This window comes from Colobus angolensis, unplaced genomic scaffold (genome assembly GCF_000951035.1).
Source record: "Colobus angolensis palliatus isolate OR3802 unplaced genomic scaffold, Cang.pa_1.0 Scaffold286, whole genome shotgun sequence".
In the NCBI taxonomy this organism is placed as follows: Eukaryota; Metazoa; Chordata; class Mammalia; order Primates; family Cercopithecidae; genus Colobus; species Colobus angolensis.
Window position 1 is genome coordinate 413,931 of NW_012116110.1, and position 14,456 is coordinate 428,386.

A 14,456-nucleotide genomic window follows, 5' to 3' on the forward strand; every position below is an offset into this window, starting at 1 on the left:
GTTTGTTACATATGTATACTTGTGCCATGTTGGTGTGATGCACCCATCAACTCGTCAGCACCCATCAATTCATCATTTATATCAGGTATGATCCTGTCATTATGATGCTAGCTGGTTGTTTTGAGCTGGGCTGAGTTCTTATCAGGAAGTGAAGAAGACGAAACCTCTTCCAAGCTTATTCATGTTGTCGGCAGAATTCAGCTCCTTTTAGCTGTTGGGCAGAGATCCCTGCTTCTTTGCTGTCTGACAACAAAGAGCCGTGTTTTGCCCTGGGGGCTATCCACATTCCCTACCATGCTGCCCCTCTATCTTCAAACACAGAATGTCCTGCAAGTAAGCCCTAACACTTTTTCTCTCTGACTTCTTGTCCCTGACCTCTAGACCCAGATTTAAAGGGCTCATACGATTAGGTGAAGCTCCCCAGGATAATCTTCCCTTTGCCTAACTCAGTGTTAGCCAACTCAGGGTAGCCTGAGTTACATCTGCAAAATCCCTTTTGCTAGGTCATATCACATAGCCACAGGAATAACAGCTCTCCATGTTTGCAGGCCCCACAACAAAGGGAGAATTTACAGGAGTGTGGGTCATTAGGGGTCATCTTAGAGTTCTGCCTACCACACTGGCTGTAGAAAGAAATGGAGGGTAGGCCGGGCACGGTGGCTCAAGCCTGTAATCCCAGCACTTCGGGAATCCCTATTAGGGTTAGTTTATATTTACACACTAAAAACCTCTAATTTTCAATTTGTTGTGCCCATAAAGGAATACCAGGAACACCTTAAAGTTATAATTGTATTTATTAGCATCTATTTTAGGTCAGTCTGGGGGCGTGATAGAAAGAGCCCACGTAGACTCCAGAGAGATGGGCAGGGGTTACTGCTCAGCCTTGAACATTCCTCCTTCCTCACAAGGGTGGGCTCTTGCACAAGTAATTTCATGGGCCCCTAAGTTTTAAAGAAAAAATAAGTGTTTTCTCATTTTTAAAAAGGCAGCTTTGCTGTTAAAATATGTCAAGAAGAGTCCTGGATAGTGTTTAAAAGTATTTATGGGCTCAGGTGGGGTTAAGGTAGAGCTGACTGTTAGTCTGTTGAAGTATTTGTTTCCTGGCTCTTGAAAAGCCTGGGTTCTTAGATCCAACCTGAGAATCATAGATATGTGCGTATCACAGGGAGGGCAGAAAGGTTCACTGTCTGTTTATACACTTGCCAGTCATCCTTTTAATCTCTGTCAAATTATCTGCTTAAACTCCTATGAGTTTTTTTATGCCATCTTTTTGAAATAGTAAATCACTTTATTAGGTTTTTAAAAGAACATTCATAATGTCATTTCCATGAGCCATTTTGTAAATTAATGCAATTTCCTTTCTGTTTAACCTGTTTGCAAGAAACTATTTTATATTTCTGCTATAAATCAGAAAAAAAGTGCAGTTAATTCATAATTGAATTTGCAGCCTCCTAGGTAAAATGAATGCTTTTGACTCATTTCTCTTATTATAGATACTAAAGCTGCATTTATTCTTGAGATTCATGAATGTGTGTGTTGCTTTCGTTCCCAGCCCTGGGATCCCGACACAGGCCAGACCTGGTGCCTAGCACTCCATCGCTGTTTGAAGCTGCTTCCTTGGCGACCACAATTTCATCTTCTTCCTTATACGTCAATGAGCACTATCCACACGGCAGGCCTACACTCTATTCAAACAGGTAATATTTAGTGCAGTCAGATAACCCATCAGGCTGTTACCAAGTCAACATCAGGCCTGAACCAGTATCTCTGAATGAGAACACATCTCTAACAACTAGCATGTGCCTGTCATCTGCCTCGTAAGTCGGAGAGAGAACATGCTTGATTTTTACTGTGGCAAAAGAACATTGGCAGGAAAACCCTCGTGATCTTTCTTTACAGTTGATCATTATGTCAAGTAGAAATTATATACTTGGCTCAATGGAAGAAGACCAATCTTTTGTCATTTTTATTTTAGTAAGTTTTTTAGGAATGGGTTTCTTCAGAGTGAGTACTCTTAGTTAATATTACACAGGTAGCTGCAAAGATATTGTAATATTCTCTTTTGTATGTGTGATCTTAGTGACTGTGGTAAACAGAATAATGCCCGCCCCCCCAAAGCTGCCCACATCCTAATTCCGTAACCTGTGAATATATTACCTTATATGACAAAAGGGACTTTGCAAATGGGATTAAATTAAAGATCCTGAAATGGGAGGAGTATCCTGAATTATCCAGATAGGCCCAGTATAATCACAGGGTTCTTGTAAGGGGAAGACAGAAGAAGAAGGGTCAGAGTCAGAGAAGGAGACAGAACATCAGAAGCAGAAGTCAGGATACCCCATTTGCCCTGATATGATTATTATTCATTGCATGTCTGTATCAAAATATCTCACGTAACCTGTAAGATTTTTGGAAATTGTATGCTCTCTAGCAACTTTGTGTGAATTTTTATATAAGCACCATTTTATGAGTTCTATAAAATGTTATAAAAATAAAAAATTAAAATAATAAGTAAAATAATAATTATTTGCTAAATGTTAGACAAGTTCTTGTTGAAACCTAGCTCTCAAGAATCAAGATCAGATTTATGCAGGTGAAGAATTTCTTATACTTTAAGTTATTTTCCAAATCCAGGATAGCAGTTTGGTTGATTTCCAGGAAGAGGAGTCAATAAAGTAGATTTATTTTTAATATATGGATATCCATAGAGTCTAGCTTAGTGTTTTGGCAAGTTAAAGTTTGCTAATCGGACCTGCTATAGTAATTCTTTTTTGTTGCTGTTTCCTCCTCTCTCAGCTAGATACAAGATTAGGTAGGCCAGCAGGTTAGGCGGCCAGTCTAGGCAAGAAAAGTGGAACAAAAAAAAAAAAAAAGAAAAGTGGAACAAGTGGGTAGCAAGGTGAGCCACAAATCTTAGCTGGGCCTGAGTTTGCATTGTTCTGCTCTAAGGGTCAACAAGGCCCTATTAAAAATTATTTAACTCATCTAAACTATACAAAGTTATTGATTTGGTCAGTTTCCTTCGATTAGAGAAATTTAAAATGACTTAATGTGTAATACTTAACATTAATGTCAAATGTTTAAATCTGGTATGTAAATTAGTCAAGCAACAGCCTTTCCTGTCTGTTTGGTGCAGCTGAACACGTGGGTCTATATAAAGTTCTTTTGCTCTCAAATATAAATAGCAGCCCAAAAGATAGCTGGAAAGTTGCAGGAAGTTCTTAGCAAGGTCAAAAACAATTCTCATGTGAAGCCATGGTGATTTCTTACAGTTTGCTGTCATGGTAATTATTGGGGCATATAATCAGATGTGCTCTTAAATCATTTACTGAGATTTTCGCCAACAATAAAAGGGTTTTGTTTTGTTTTGTGTTTTGGTAGCGGTGGTGGTGGTGGTGGTGGTGGTGGTGGTAGGTAAGTATCCAGTCTCTTGACCAGAGGTATTCAACTCTTGGGTATTCATAAGGTTTTCCCGGGGCCTGGCAGGGCCTCCTCCTGACTCCCAATCGTTCCTGGCCATCCTGGAAGCTACCTCTGCATGCTCCACCTCCACATGCTCCCAGAACTGTGCTGTCATTCTCGATACTTTTATTTATGCCGATACTGACTCGCATATAGATTTGGAGGGGAAAAATAAAAAATGAGTTATCTATGATATTTTTCCTTTCTTTTAAATATTTATTTAAAACAAGTGCATTGTTTTCATCTTTGGCACTGTATCTCCAAATTGCAATTTGATATCTTATATATCACTATCAATCAAGGTTCACCTGCAAGAACAAGAAACCACTTCATCTTAACCAGAAAGGAATTTAATCTAGATAATTGGGTGCCTACAAAGTCTGTGGAAAGGCAGTGGGCATGGGCTCCAGGCTGGCACCAGGAAATTCATCCTGGAACACGCCACCAAACTGGGCCACCAGCAGCACTACAGCAGGAACCACAGTCAAGTTGGTGCCTGCCAATGAGATACAGCCCAGACAAAAGCATTTCAGTGAGCCTAGAATGTTTTTTCAATGAGCCACCCTTTAAAAACCAGACAACTTCGCTAAAATACGCAGATTCTTTTGCAAAATCAGGATCTTGGTCACCATATAATTTTGGCTCTGTTTCCTCCTGGCATTTATCAGCTGGAGGGGAAAACCTTGCACCCCCTAGGTCACCACCCTCTGCCTCATTCATCTGCTGTCACCTACCTGCTCCCGTAGTGTCTGCTTTTAGCCTTGATGTGCACAAGAAGGTGATAGAAAGGCCTCAGGTCTTAATCACAGACTTAGGGAAATCTTAAGGAAAAGAGGCATAAAGGTGCTAAAAAAAAAAAAAAAAAACCCTGAAGACAACAGTTTGAGAACTCCCGGGCGTCAATATCCCTATTTCCCTGACCCACTGTGCCCAACCCTCATTATTCAACTGGCAAACTTCACCAGCAAACCAAAAAAAAAAAAAAAATTTTTTTTCATATTTTTGATTCTATCATTTTTTCCTTTAGAGCCCGCCTAGTCCCACATGGTGTTTCTTCCGGCAATAAATAGACACTATTCTAAATCTCCTCTGGCCAGCTGATTTTCGAAACCTACTCCAGAGAGCCTGGAAAGAAATGCATTGAAAAGAAAAAAGAGAAAAGAAAAAAAAATGTTGAATATTGATGTTCTAATTTACACGTCAGATTTTTCTCTTTATGAATCATTTTTCTGTTCAGGCAAAGTGGTCTGTTTTCCAATTTTGACGTTATATTATACATATCTATGCTACAATAAGCTGCAAATACTTCAACTAGCAGTTGTCATTCTGTCAGTCTTTTTAGAATCCTTCAGTTGGCAAGGTATTGATTAGTGCCTGGATGCCTCCACACCTAAATTATATACTGCAGTGGGAAATTGCTGTCTCTTAGAATTATTCCTTTTTTTTTAAAGGATTATTCTTTGTAACTTCAAAAACTCTTAATAGTAACCCATTCTTTTTTTAATGTACTCCAAAAATTTGCTAGGAAGGAAAGAAAAAAATAGTATCATCTTAAAAGTATGTATCTAACCTACTGATTGGGAGTACACATTTTCAAGTTGCACTGTGCAGTCTTGTGTTAGAGCATGCAGATCACAGGAATAAAGAGAAACTGTCATGGGCATTGCTTCCCAGTCAACTAGTGAGATTTAAGTTCTGAATTTTTGATACTTGCATTTTTCTTTACTAGTAAGAAGTCTGTTCTTTTAAAAGAGGTATAAATTGAGCACTAAGAAATATAGAGGCAAGTGTGTTTTACCTCAAAGTTAAGAACAATTTCATTTAATATTGTAGAAATAGGTTACACATACGAATATTTTCATGATTTCCTGCATAGTTGGTAGCAAAGCCAAAGCTCTGGTTATGCATAAGGAATTGAAAGTCACACTTCATTCCAGTGCATCTATGCTTTCCCCATCAAAGATATCTTACCAGTGTCACCACTCTATCCAGTCTCAGATTTGGTTAGTGGCTATTTCTGACACTTGGGCTCACCCTGCAGGCATTTGCAGTATTGCGAGAAGGGCAAAAATGTCAGAGAAAAAGCCACTGGTCATTTGCACATAGAGGGCAAATTGGTAAAGGGTCCCTAAATGATGAGTCCAACATTCTAGATCTCAGAGGCTAGCCCAGCAGATCGAACAGTCTTGTGCCGTCGTCTTCCTGCCATTACAGTGTTGTAGACCTAGAACAGGAGCGGAAACACTCTAACCAAAAGCCCTTCCCCACAAATTGCTTACCACTGAGGTTCACAGACATGCAAGTAGAGCCATCCCAAAGGTTAGCGATCTTCCTTTAGATTTGTCTAAAATATCAGAAAAGGGAAATGCAGAAACCTTGTGTGACATATCTGAGCATGTTAGCAGGACTTCAGTTGAACACAGGTCTCTAGGGTCTAAGCCTCTTGTCTTTTCCACTGTACCATTCCTGCATCACGGCCTCCAAATACTTATTAGGTTGGCTGGTTGGTTGGTTTTTTTTCCTAACATGAGTTCTGGTCCTGTGTTTGAGACTTAAGTGGTGGGTTTATGTTTTTGGTTTTTGGGTTTTGGTTTTTGGGGGTTTTTTGAGAGAGTCTCGCTCTGTGGCCCAGGCTAGAGTACAGTGGCGCCATCTCGGCTCACTGCAACCTCCGCCGCTAGGGTACAAGCGATTCCCCTGCCACAGCCTCCTGAGTAGCTGGGATTACAGGCACCCACCACCATGCCTGGCTAATTATTGTATTTTTGGTAGAGGCAAGGTTTCACTATGTTGGCCAGGCTGGTCTCGAACTCCTGACCTCAAGTGATCCACCCCCTCAGCCTCTCAAAGTGCTGGGATTACAGGTGTGAGCCACTGCACCCAGCCAATGGGCTTCTGTTAATGTACACCTATAGTATTTGTTCTACCAGTTATTGGTGAATTTTGCTTATTAAAAACAACATTGCGAGGGCAGCTTTTCTATCATAATATTAATCCTGCTTCAAACCACCAGTAATAATCTGATACAGTAGCAGCAACTAATTATTGAACCTTATTAAGGGCCATGTTAAGCCCTTTGTACATGTCAAGTGATTTAATTCTCACAGCAATTCTGTAAAGTTATTATATTTATGGTCTCCATCTTACACATGAGGAAATTGATGCTTAGCAACATTAGGTAACTTTCTCAAGGCCACATGGCTAAAAGGTGGAGGCATGACTTCCAGCTACAGCACTGATATAGAATACACAGTTTCAGATGATAAGTAACTTGCTTAGATGATGCTTTTCATGAAAATTTGGTGACATCCTTACAAGTTCTCTTCTTCATCTTTTTGCCTTTTCTTTTTCCATGGGATTTTGAGGGAGGATTTTCATCTTCAAAGATGTTAGAGACAGAATGTTCAAACACTTTAAAAATTTAACATTAATTTAAATTTATAAGAAACCTAAAATAGCTATTTCCTCAAGTTGTTATTTCCAACTCTCCAGGTGGACTCCAAATCACTATGTAATTTTGAGAGAAGACTTTTATTAGATATGTTCCTGCTAGGTGTAGAAAATCCTATATCTTCTGTTGATATAGCAAGGTCAGCAGGAACCTTTAATATTTACAAAATGAAGGGAGAACAGTTAGTTGCAAAAACTTCCTAGTGATTCCAATCCCCTAACCCTAATCTCAAGGGAAAGATAGCACAATTGTGTTATCTGCTGTGAACTTCACAACTACCTGCCATACCTAGACACCAGTCTAGGGCTGCACAACCACTCGTAGGATGATAGACTTGTTGATGCTAAACACTGAAGATGACCTCTCCAGACTCTTTGTTCTTTTGTGTTTCTTAATCTGATTACTCCTGCCTTGCACACAGACCCTCCTACCCCCACTGCCTCAGATGGTGGTGGGTAAAGATGCTCATGCGTCTTGCTAAATCATCACTTAGGACATTAGCTCTCAAACTGCCACTTCTAGTGATCTAACATTGGGCAAGTTACTTGCTCGTCATGTGCCTCAGTTTCCTCATTTGTAAAGTGTGAATTACTATACTACTGCCCCCAAAGAGTTGTTATAAGGATTAAATGAAATAACAATTAGAAAGCATTTATACCTTCTGGCACATAGTAAGCCCCATAAAGCGTTTGTTGAAATAAAATAACCAAGGGATTTGAGGCACTAACACCTTGCGGCTTCCTCCTAAGTCTGACTGTAAGGGGCATGATGTTTTTGGCAAAAAGCCATCACGGAGTACTTTGTTAGAGTCCTTTCAGGAAACGGAAAACACACTTGGAATTTCAAAGCGAATTGGTTACAGAATGTGGGGAGGCTAGAAGACTGAAGGGGGAAATTGCAGAAACTCGGGTAAATAACGGCAGGAGGCAGCTCCCACCATCAGCTCTGCCATGATACCTGCTGCCGCCTTAGAGAAGGGATGGTGGCGGAGGATGCTACCTGAAGAGCTGGGATAGGGCAAGAACATAGCCACCTCCAGAGACACTGCCCCGAAATGGAAGAAAGATAAATGAGAGCAGAAAGCCAGCAGCTTCTGTCCTCTTGCCACCTTCTCATCCAAGTCCTGCAGTGCCTTGACTGACAGCACCTGGTCAAGGAGCCTATGGGATACCATTTGCCAACTCTGGGCCCCAGCATTGCAAAGTAGAGTTGAGATAGGATAAAAACAACCACAGCACATGGAGCAAAAGCTAGACAGACACAGGAGCTTTTTTAAAAGAGAGAGAAGAAAAAGTCAAAGCTTTGCAAAGTTAGAGTGTGAGTGCAAGAACAGGAATCAATTTAGACTTTTATAGAAGTAATCATGGAACCAATTTATTATCATGCCAATGTAATAGTACTATGTAAAGTAGCCATACATTTTTTAATGATCTGTGCAATTAGAGACTCCAGTATTTACCAACAAGTCTGTCTGATAATCAATAACACATTCCTGGGTACCGTGCTGGTTGTAAATACTCATAGAAATGTCTTAGCTAATTCCAGACACATGGGATAGATTTTTAGCTTGAGAATTCCTCAAAGAGTCTTGTAAGCTTGAGGAACCCAGGTGAGACTCCCTCTGATAAGGCAGCTGACACAGTTTGGGAGCAGATAGCCATCACCCATGCCCTTACAAAACACTTCTACATTATTACCAATACATCATTTGTGAACCCACCACCCCCCACCCCACCTTACCTGAATCTTAGTCTGGAGCAAACACACAGAATGGGGGGAAATGTGGTCACACTCATTCATTCTTAGTAAAGAGAAGGATTTAGTCATCTTTTCCCAAGTGTCAAGAAATGAAGTCATCAAGCAAATGATGCCACATATCTAGAGGAGAAGCAAAAACCTTCCTTATTCAGTCTCTTGGAAGAAGAATATTCCATTTAAAAAATTAAAGCCATTATAGGCTTGCCGGCATTACCAGTGAACCTGAGTGGCGTCACATCTTTCTTCAGTTGTGTCTGAGGCACATGCTGAAAAAATTGGAACCTGACTGAGAGAGATGGCTCACGCCTCTAATCCCAGCACTTTGGGAGGCGAGGCAGGAAGATCACTTGAGCCCAGGAGTTTGAGACCAACCTGGGCAGCTAAGCAAGACCTCATTTCTACCAAAACAACAATTAAAAAAAAGCCACAGCTGAGCATGGTGGCACATGCCTGTAGTGCCAGCTACTTGGGAGGCTGAGATGGGAGGATTGCTTGAATCCAGGAGTTCCAGGCTGCAGTGAGCTATGATCATGCCACTGCACTCCAGCCTGGGCAACAGAACAAGACCTTGCCTCAAAAAAAAAAAAAGAAAAAAAAAAAAAAACAAAAAACAGGAACCTGCAGAAGCTTTATAATATGCCTGTTAGTTTAGTTTTTCCTCCCCACCCCCAGAAAAAAAAAGTAGAAGAAAAAACATGGATTTACATCACATTAGTCTGCACCTGGATTTTGCCAGATGTCTTTTTTCCTTTTTGACAAATTATAGAATTACTTCTGAAGTGATCAGCTTTTCAAATGATCCCTCATATATTTCTGCCAGGGCAGGAAATTGAAGTGAATTTTTCAGATATCTGACATTATATGAAGAATAATTTAGGATTCAGCATTAATTCAAAGAACATTCACATTTTTTGAGGAATTCGTGTGTGATGATATTTCTAGGTGCTTTTTGTGTGTTACTAAGATTTTTTAGTGGATTTAGTTTATGGATAAATCCTATTGCCAAAAAAAAAGTGGGAAAACTTGGCCAATTTTTGAATATTTTAACTGACCAAAAAAATGACTTTTTAAAATCCATTCTCTGCCTCTTAATTCTGGAACTAAAACACCACATCTTTATTTCCCTTGACTTAAAACACTAGTGCTATGTCTCTGGAAGAATGGTTTGCTGGTAGTGGATGTACCTCTGCAGACACTCTTCAATTCTCTGCCCTCCTTCATGGAGCCTCTAGAGAAATGTTTCTCAGTGTGACTAGCTCCTACATCAGGGTCCCTACATCTAGAAATGGGGCCCTGAAATCTGCATTTTGGCAAGCTCCTTAAAAAATTCTTACCCACACCGGGATACAAGAGAAATGTTCTTTGGAAATAAACTCTTCTCCCCTCTCTATTCTTTCTGAGTAGTGAAACAGCATCTGTCTGTGGTTCAACTGAGACACAGCTGGACTCTTTGAAGAAATTAAGAGGACATAACATGTAATGCCAGAAATATAAAACCATAGCAAAGTGGATATGTTTTCAGATTCTAGTAAGGAGAACAGGACCTCAGTTCCTTTCTCATACCTCAGACATGCCTGGACAGGCCCTAAGCAAAAGTGACTTTTTGCCTTAAAGGCATTAAAAGAAAAAGTTCAGCTGGATTAAATGTAAAGGTGTTTACTTGAGCAGTGAACAATATGTGAATCAGGCAGCCCCCAGAATCATACAGCAGATTCAGAGACTCCAGTGCCGACACGTGGTGGAAGAAGATTTATGGACGGCAAAAGGAAAGTGGCGTCCAGAAAACCGAAGTAAGGCACGGAAACTACTGGCTGGTCAGAGCTTGGCATTTACCTTATTGGAACATGGTTCGAACAGTTGGCTACATTTGATTGAGTGAGACTCAGTGGTTGGCACAAATGTAAACTATGGTTGGTTTACACTTCTTCTTGTTGTAGTTATCGATGTACAGAAAAACCTTTAGTCCAAACTTAGATATGTAAGGAGGCAGCTTTAGGCTAAACTTCATTTAACGAAGGTATTTTAGGTTAGCAACACCTCTGGGAAATGCTTCAGCCAGCCCCAAACCTGCTCCGCAGTGTGGTTCCTCTGACCTGAAGCCAACATACATTTCTGCCCAGCGGCTGTTCGTGACCTCCCTGAGTCTACAGAGATCCTTGGTTCTATAGTCAAGCAGGGTAATTTTCAGATTCCTTGGCCTCCACTGACTCCCACTCTTTGCTTAAAGGTCAGCTTGGTCCTTCTGAGCCCTAAGAGTCCCTCTCCACCCTGACCATTTCACTCTGCTGTTTGGTTTGTCCATGTGACAGTTGCACTCTTGGGTGAAGCCGGCCTTATGCAAATTTTGTCTCACCCTAGAGAGCCCCTGGCCAGCAGCCTCACACAGGGCAGCACCCTTCCCAGGAGCTTGTCCGCACCCATTCAGCTGCCTTCCCTTCCATGGGCTCTCTTCGAGACGTTTCCCTTTGGCCCAGCCCCTGTATTCCCCTTTGCCTTCTCTTTGAGACGTTTCCCTTTGGCCCAGCCCCTGTATTCCCATTTGCCTTCTGAGCCTAGCTCTTGTGTTGTATGCAAAGTAGTGTTCCCTGTGTGGGCCTGGGATCTGTAACAGGTGAACTTCCAGGTTCGTGTTACCAGTTCTGGCCATGTCTCCTCCACCCAGAGGTCCTCTAGTTGGGAGCTCTGCAAGAATCCCAAGATTCATTTTTGTTTCTCTGATATACTTCAAATATACAGGAAGAGTAACAAACAGTTTCTTCTAAGGCAAGTAGAAAGTTGGTCCCAACATCCTTTGTTTAATCCTTCTGTTATCTCTGGAGTCATCACCACAGTAGTCAGCTTTATCTCCTGTAATTTAAATGACTTGTTGATTTTGGGGGGAAGGAATTTCACTGGGGAAGTCCACTAACATAAACCTGCTGCTGAGGACTCATTCACTTCACAGCACCAAGCTGGCCCAGCCTCCCACAGACAGACCAGATGCCTCTACCACAACCTGCCTTTGCATTTAGCTCATGATAGTTATGGGTGCAGGAGAATTAGGTAATTGTAACGGGGGAACTAGGAGACAATGTAAAACTCTCCATTCACAATAATACTAATCTAAAATGGAATCATTGAATCACCTGTTTTCAAGGATAAAGTAATAAAGGTGAAATGTGTAATGATGTAAAGGAGCTCATTATTTTTCCAGACAGCCCTATTATAAATTAGTGCATGGACGGTCACAAAATAACTTAAAAATGACCAGACTTGTTTTCAAAATGAAGGATTTTGCTGAAATGCAAATTTCATCCTGAAGGCTACATGGGGAAAAATTGGTAGAGTTTCTCTGTCTTTTCTTTCATTGCTTCTCATCACACTGGAAGAATGATTCTGACTAAGCACTTTGTCCGGGAGAGGATTTTTTGTCTTTTATTTGTATACAAGTGCATCTGGGTTGGTGTTCTCCTAATTCCAACCACCCTCACCTGCTGCTTTCTGTGTGGTCACTGAGTTGTGACAGGAGAGAGGACAGGTATTCCAAGGCCAGGTCAAAGCTCATTTGGGAAACCAGTCGAACCTTTGCCTTTTCCCTGTCCACCCTCCTGCCTTTCCAACCTAAGTAGTAAAACTCATCCTGAAAGAATCACAGAACTTTGGAGATAAGAGGGACCTTTGGCCATCATGTCATCCAGCCATTTTATTTAAAAAATGTATTGATTGATTTTAAAATTTATAAATTATTTTTGTATCAAAATTCTATGCCCAGAGTTTAACAAATAGTCATGTGACATGTGTTAAGAAAAAGAGCAAGTCATAGTCCTCCTCTCCCTACGGTTTACTGTCTCCATGTGCAATCACCTTCAACTCTTTGAGCTGATTCCATTGGCAATTAATTCAGTTTTTCTAAATTACATGCTTATATTGTTATTGCTTGATCTGTTGGGTATAGGCATTAGCTAATAACTGTCCACTATAGAAGACGAAGATTTAGCTATCTTTTCTCCACCCCACACATACCACGTATGTGTACTGTTCCTACCCCCTCCTCCTACAACAGGAAATTCCAGTTTCCCTGTGTAGTTACATCTTGACTGTAGTCCGATCGATATTGAGTATTTTATTATGGTTGTGTGAATAGTGTCATATACTATGTTTGAGTTTCCTTTCCTGTGTGACTTTCTGCCTTGTTCTTTGGTCTGCTTAGTTTTCTGTGTATTTTTCCTTAATGGAACCCTAAGCTTTCCACCAGTGTCTTCATTGCTTCTCAAGCAAGTTAAGTGCATGAGGTTCTGTTCATTTTATTGTCTTGCAGAAGGTTCTGCCAGTCACTTCTGACCAGCCTGGACTGAACTGGTTGCCGCTAGGACCTGATGTACAAATGTTACCTTGGGGCCTCTCTCCTCCATCATTCTGGGGATTCTAGTCGCCTCTTGTCTGTATCAGTTCCCTTCTTTGTCGTCTCCTACATCTTCCTCTTTGCTTCTTCCTCTTTCTTGGTTTACTCCCTCATTTTGGTAGAACACTTTCCAAAGAATCTACAGCATCCTCCAGTATGAAAAATATTCATTGCAGGCTAAATATTTGAGATCTTGCATGTCTAAGTCTGTATTCTAACCCTAACATTTGATTGATAGATTCACTGGTATAGAATTCTAGATTGCAAATCTTTTGGGTTTTTTTTTCAACATGGTGAAGGCTTGGCTCCATTGTCTTCTAGTTTCCAATTACCATTGAGAAATTCAGTGCTATTCTGATTGCTGATCTTCTGTAAATGGCTGGCTTGCTTTTCCTTCCTTTCTTTCTTTCTTTCTTTCTTTCTTTCTTTCTTTCTTTCTTTCTTTCTTTTTCTTTCTCTCTCTCTTTCTTTGTATTGTTATTATTATTGCAGAAACCTGTAAACTCTTCGATTTTCTCCCAGTGTCTCAGTATTTCATGATGCTAGACCTTGGTGCAGGTCTATTTTCAGCCAGCATGCTAAGCACTCAGGGGGCCTTTTCAACCTGAAAACTCATGTTATGAGTTTGGGGAAATTTTCTTAACTATTTTCTTATTTCCTCCTCTCTATTTTCTTTTTCCTTTTGGTAATAACTTTTATGCGTATAGAATATCCTGGATTTGTCCTCCAATTTTCTCTACTTTTCTGTCTTCAGTACCATCTATTTATGTTTTTGTCTTAGTTTCTGAGAGATTTCCTCAACTTCATCTCCTAATCCTTCCACTGAGTTTTTAATTTCCGCACCATGTTTTGCAAGAATTCTTTTTTTGTTCACTGAGATTTTATTTTTAGCAATCTTTTCTTTTTTCATGATTGTAATTTCTCTTTTTTCCTGAAGATTTTAGGATTATGTTTGTTGTTTTGCTCTGATTTTTGTTTCTTCTCCCTTTTTAGTCTTAGTTTTCATCCAGGCTGCCTTTTTCTCTTTGTTTCAGTCTACATATTCTATACTGGAGGTTTTCTTCGGATTTTTGGAAATCTTCATTTGTCTGCTCAACTAAGGTTTGAGTGGGAGACTAAAAAGCTGATTAGAGGCCAGGTGTGGTGGTTCACACCTGTAATTCCAGCACATTGGGAGGCCAAGGTAGGAGGATTGCTTGAGCCCAGGAGTTTGAGACCAGCCTGGGCAATATTGTGAGACCCCATCCCTACAAAAAATTAAAATTAGCCAAGTGCAGTGACACACCTGTAGTCCCAGCTACTCAGAGGCTCAGATGGGAGGATGGCTTGAGCCTGGGTGGTTGAGGCTGCGGTAAGCTGTTATTGCACCACTGTACTCCAGCCTGGACAACAGAGCAAAAAAAA

General features: G+C 40.6%; 1 protein-coding gene across 2 annotated transcripts in view; it reads left to right on the forward strand.

Annotated features, from left to right (window-relative positions):
- PIP5K1B (phosphatidylinositol-4-phosphate 5-kinase, type I, beta) overlaps window positions 1–14,456 on the forward strand; it is a 315,005-nt gene that overhangs the window by 244,514 nt on the left and 56,035 nt on the right. For both annotated transcript variants that reach the window (XM_011948884.1, XM_011948885.1), the window contains one exon: window positions 1,553–1,697. In XM_011948884.1, coding sequence (XP_011804274.1) covers window positions 1,553–1,697 — 145 coding nt within the window. The remainder of the gene's footprint in view (window positions 1–1,552; window positions 1,698–14,456) is intronic.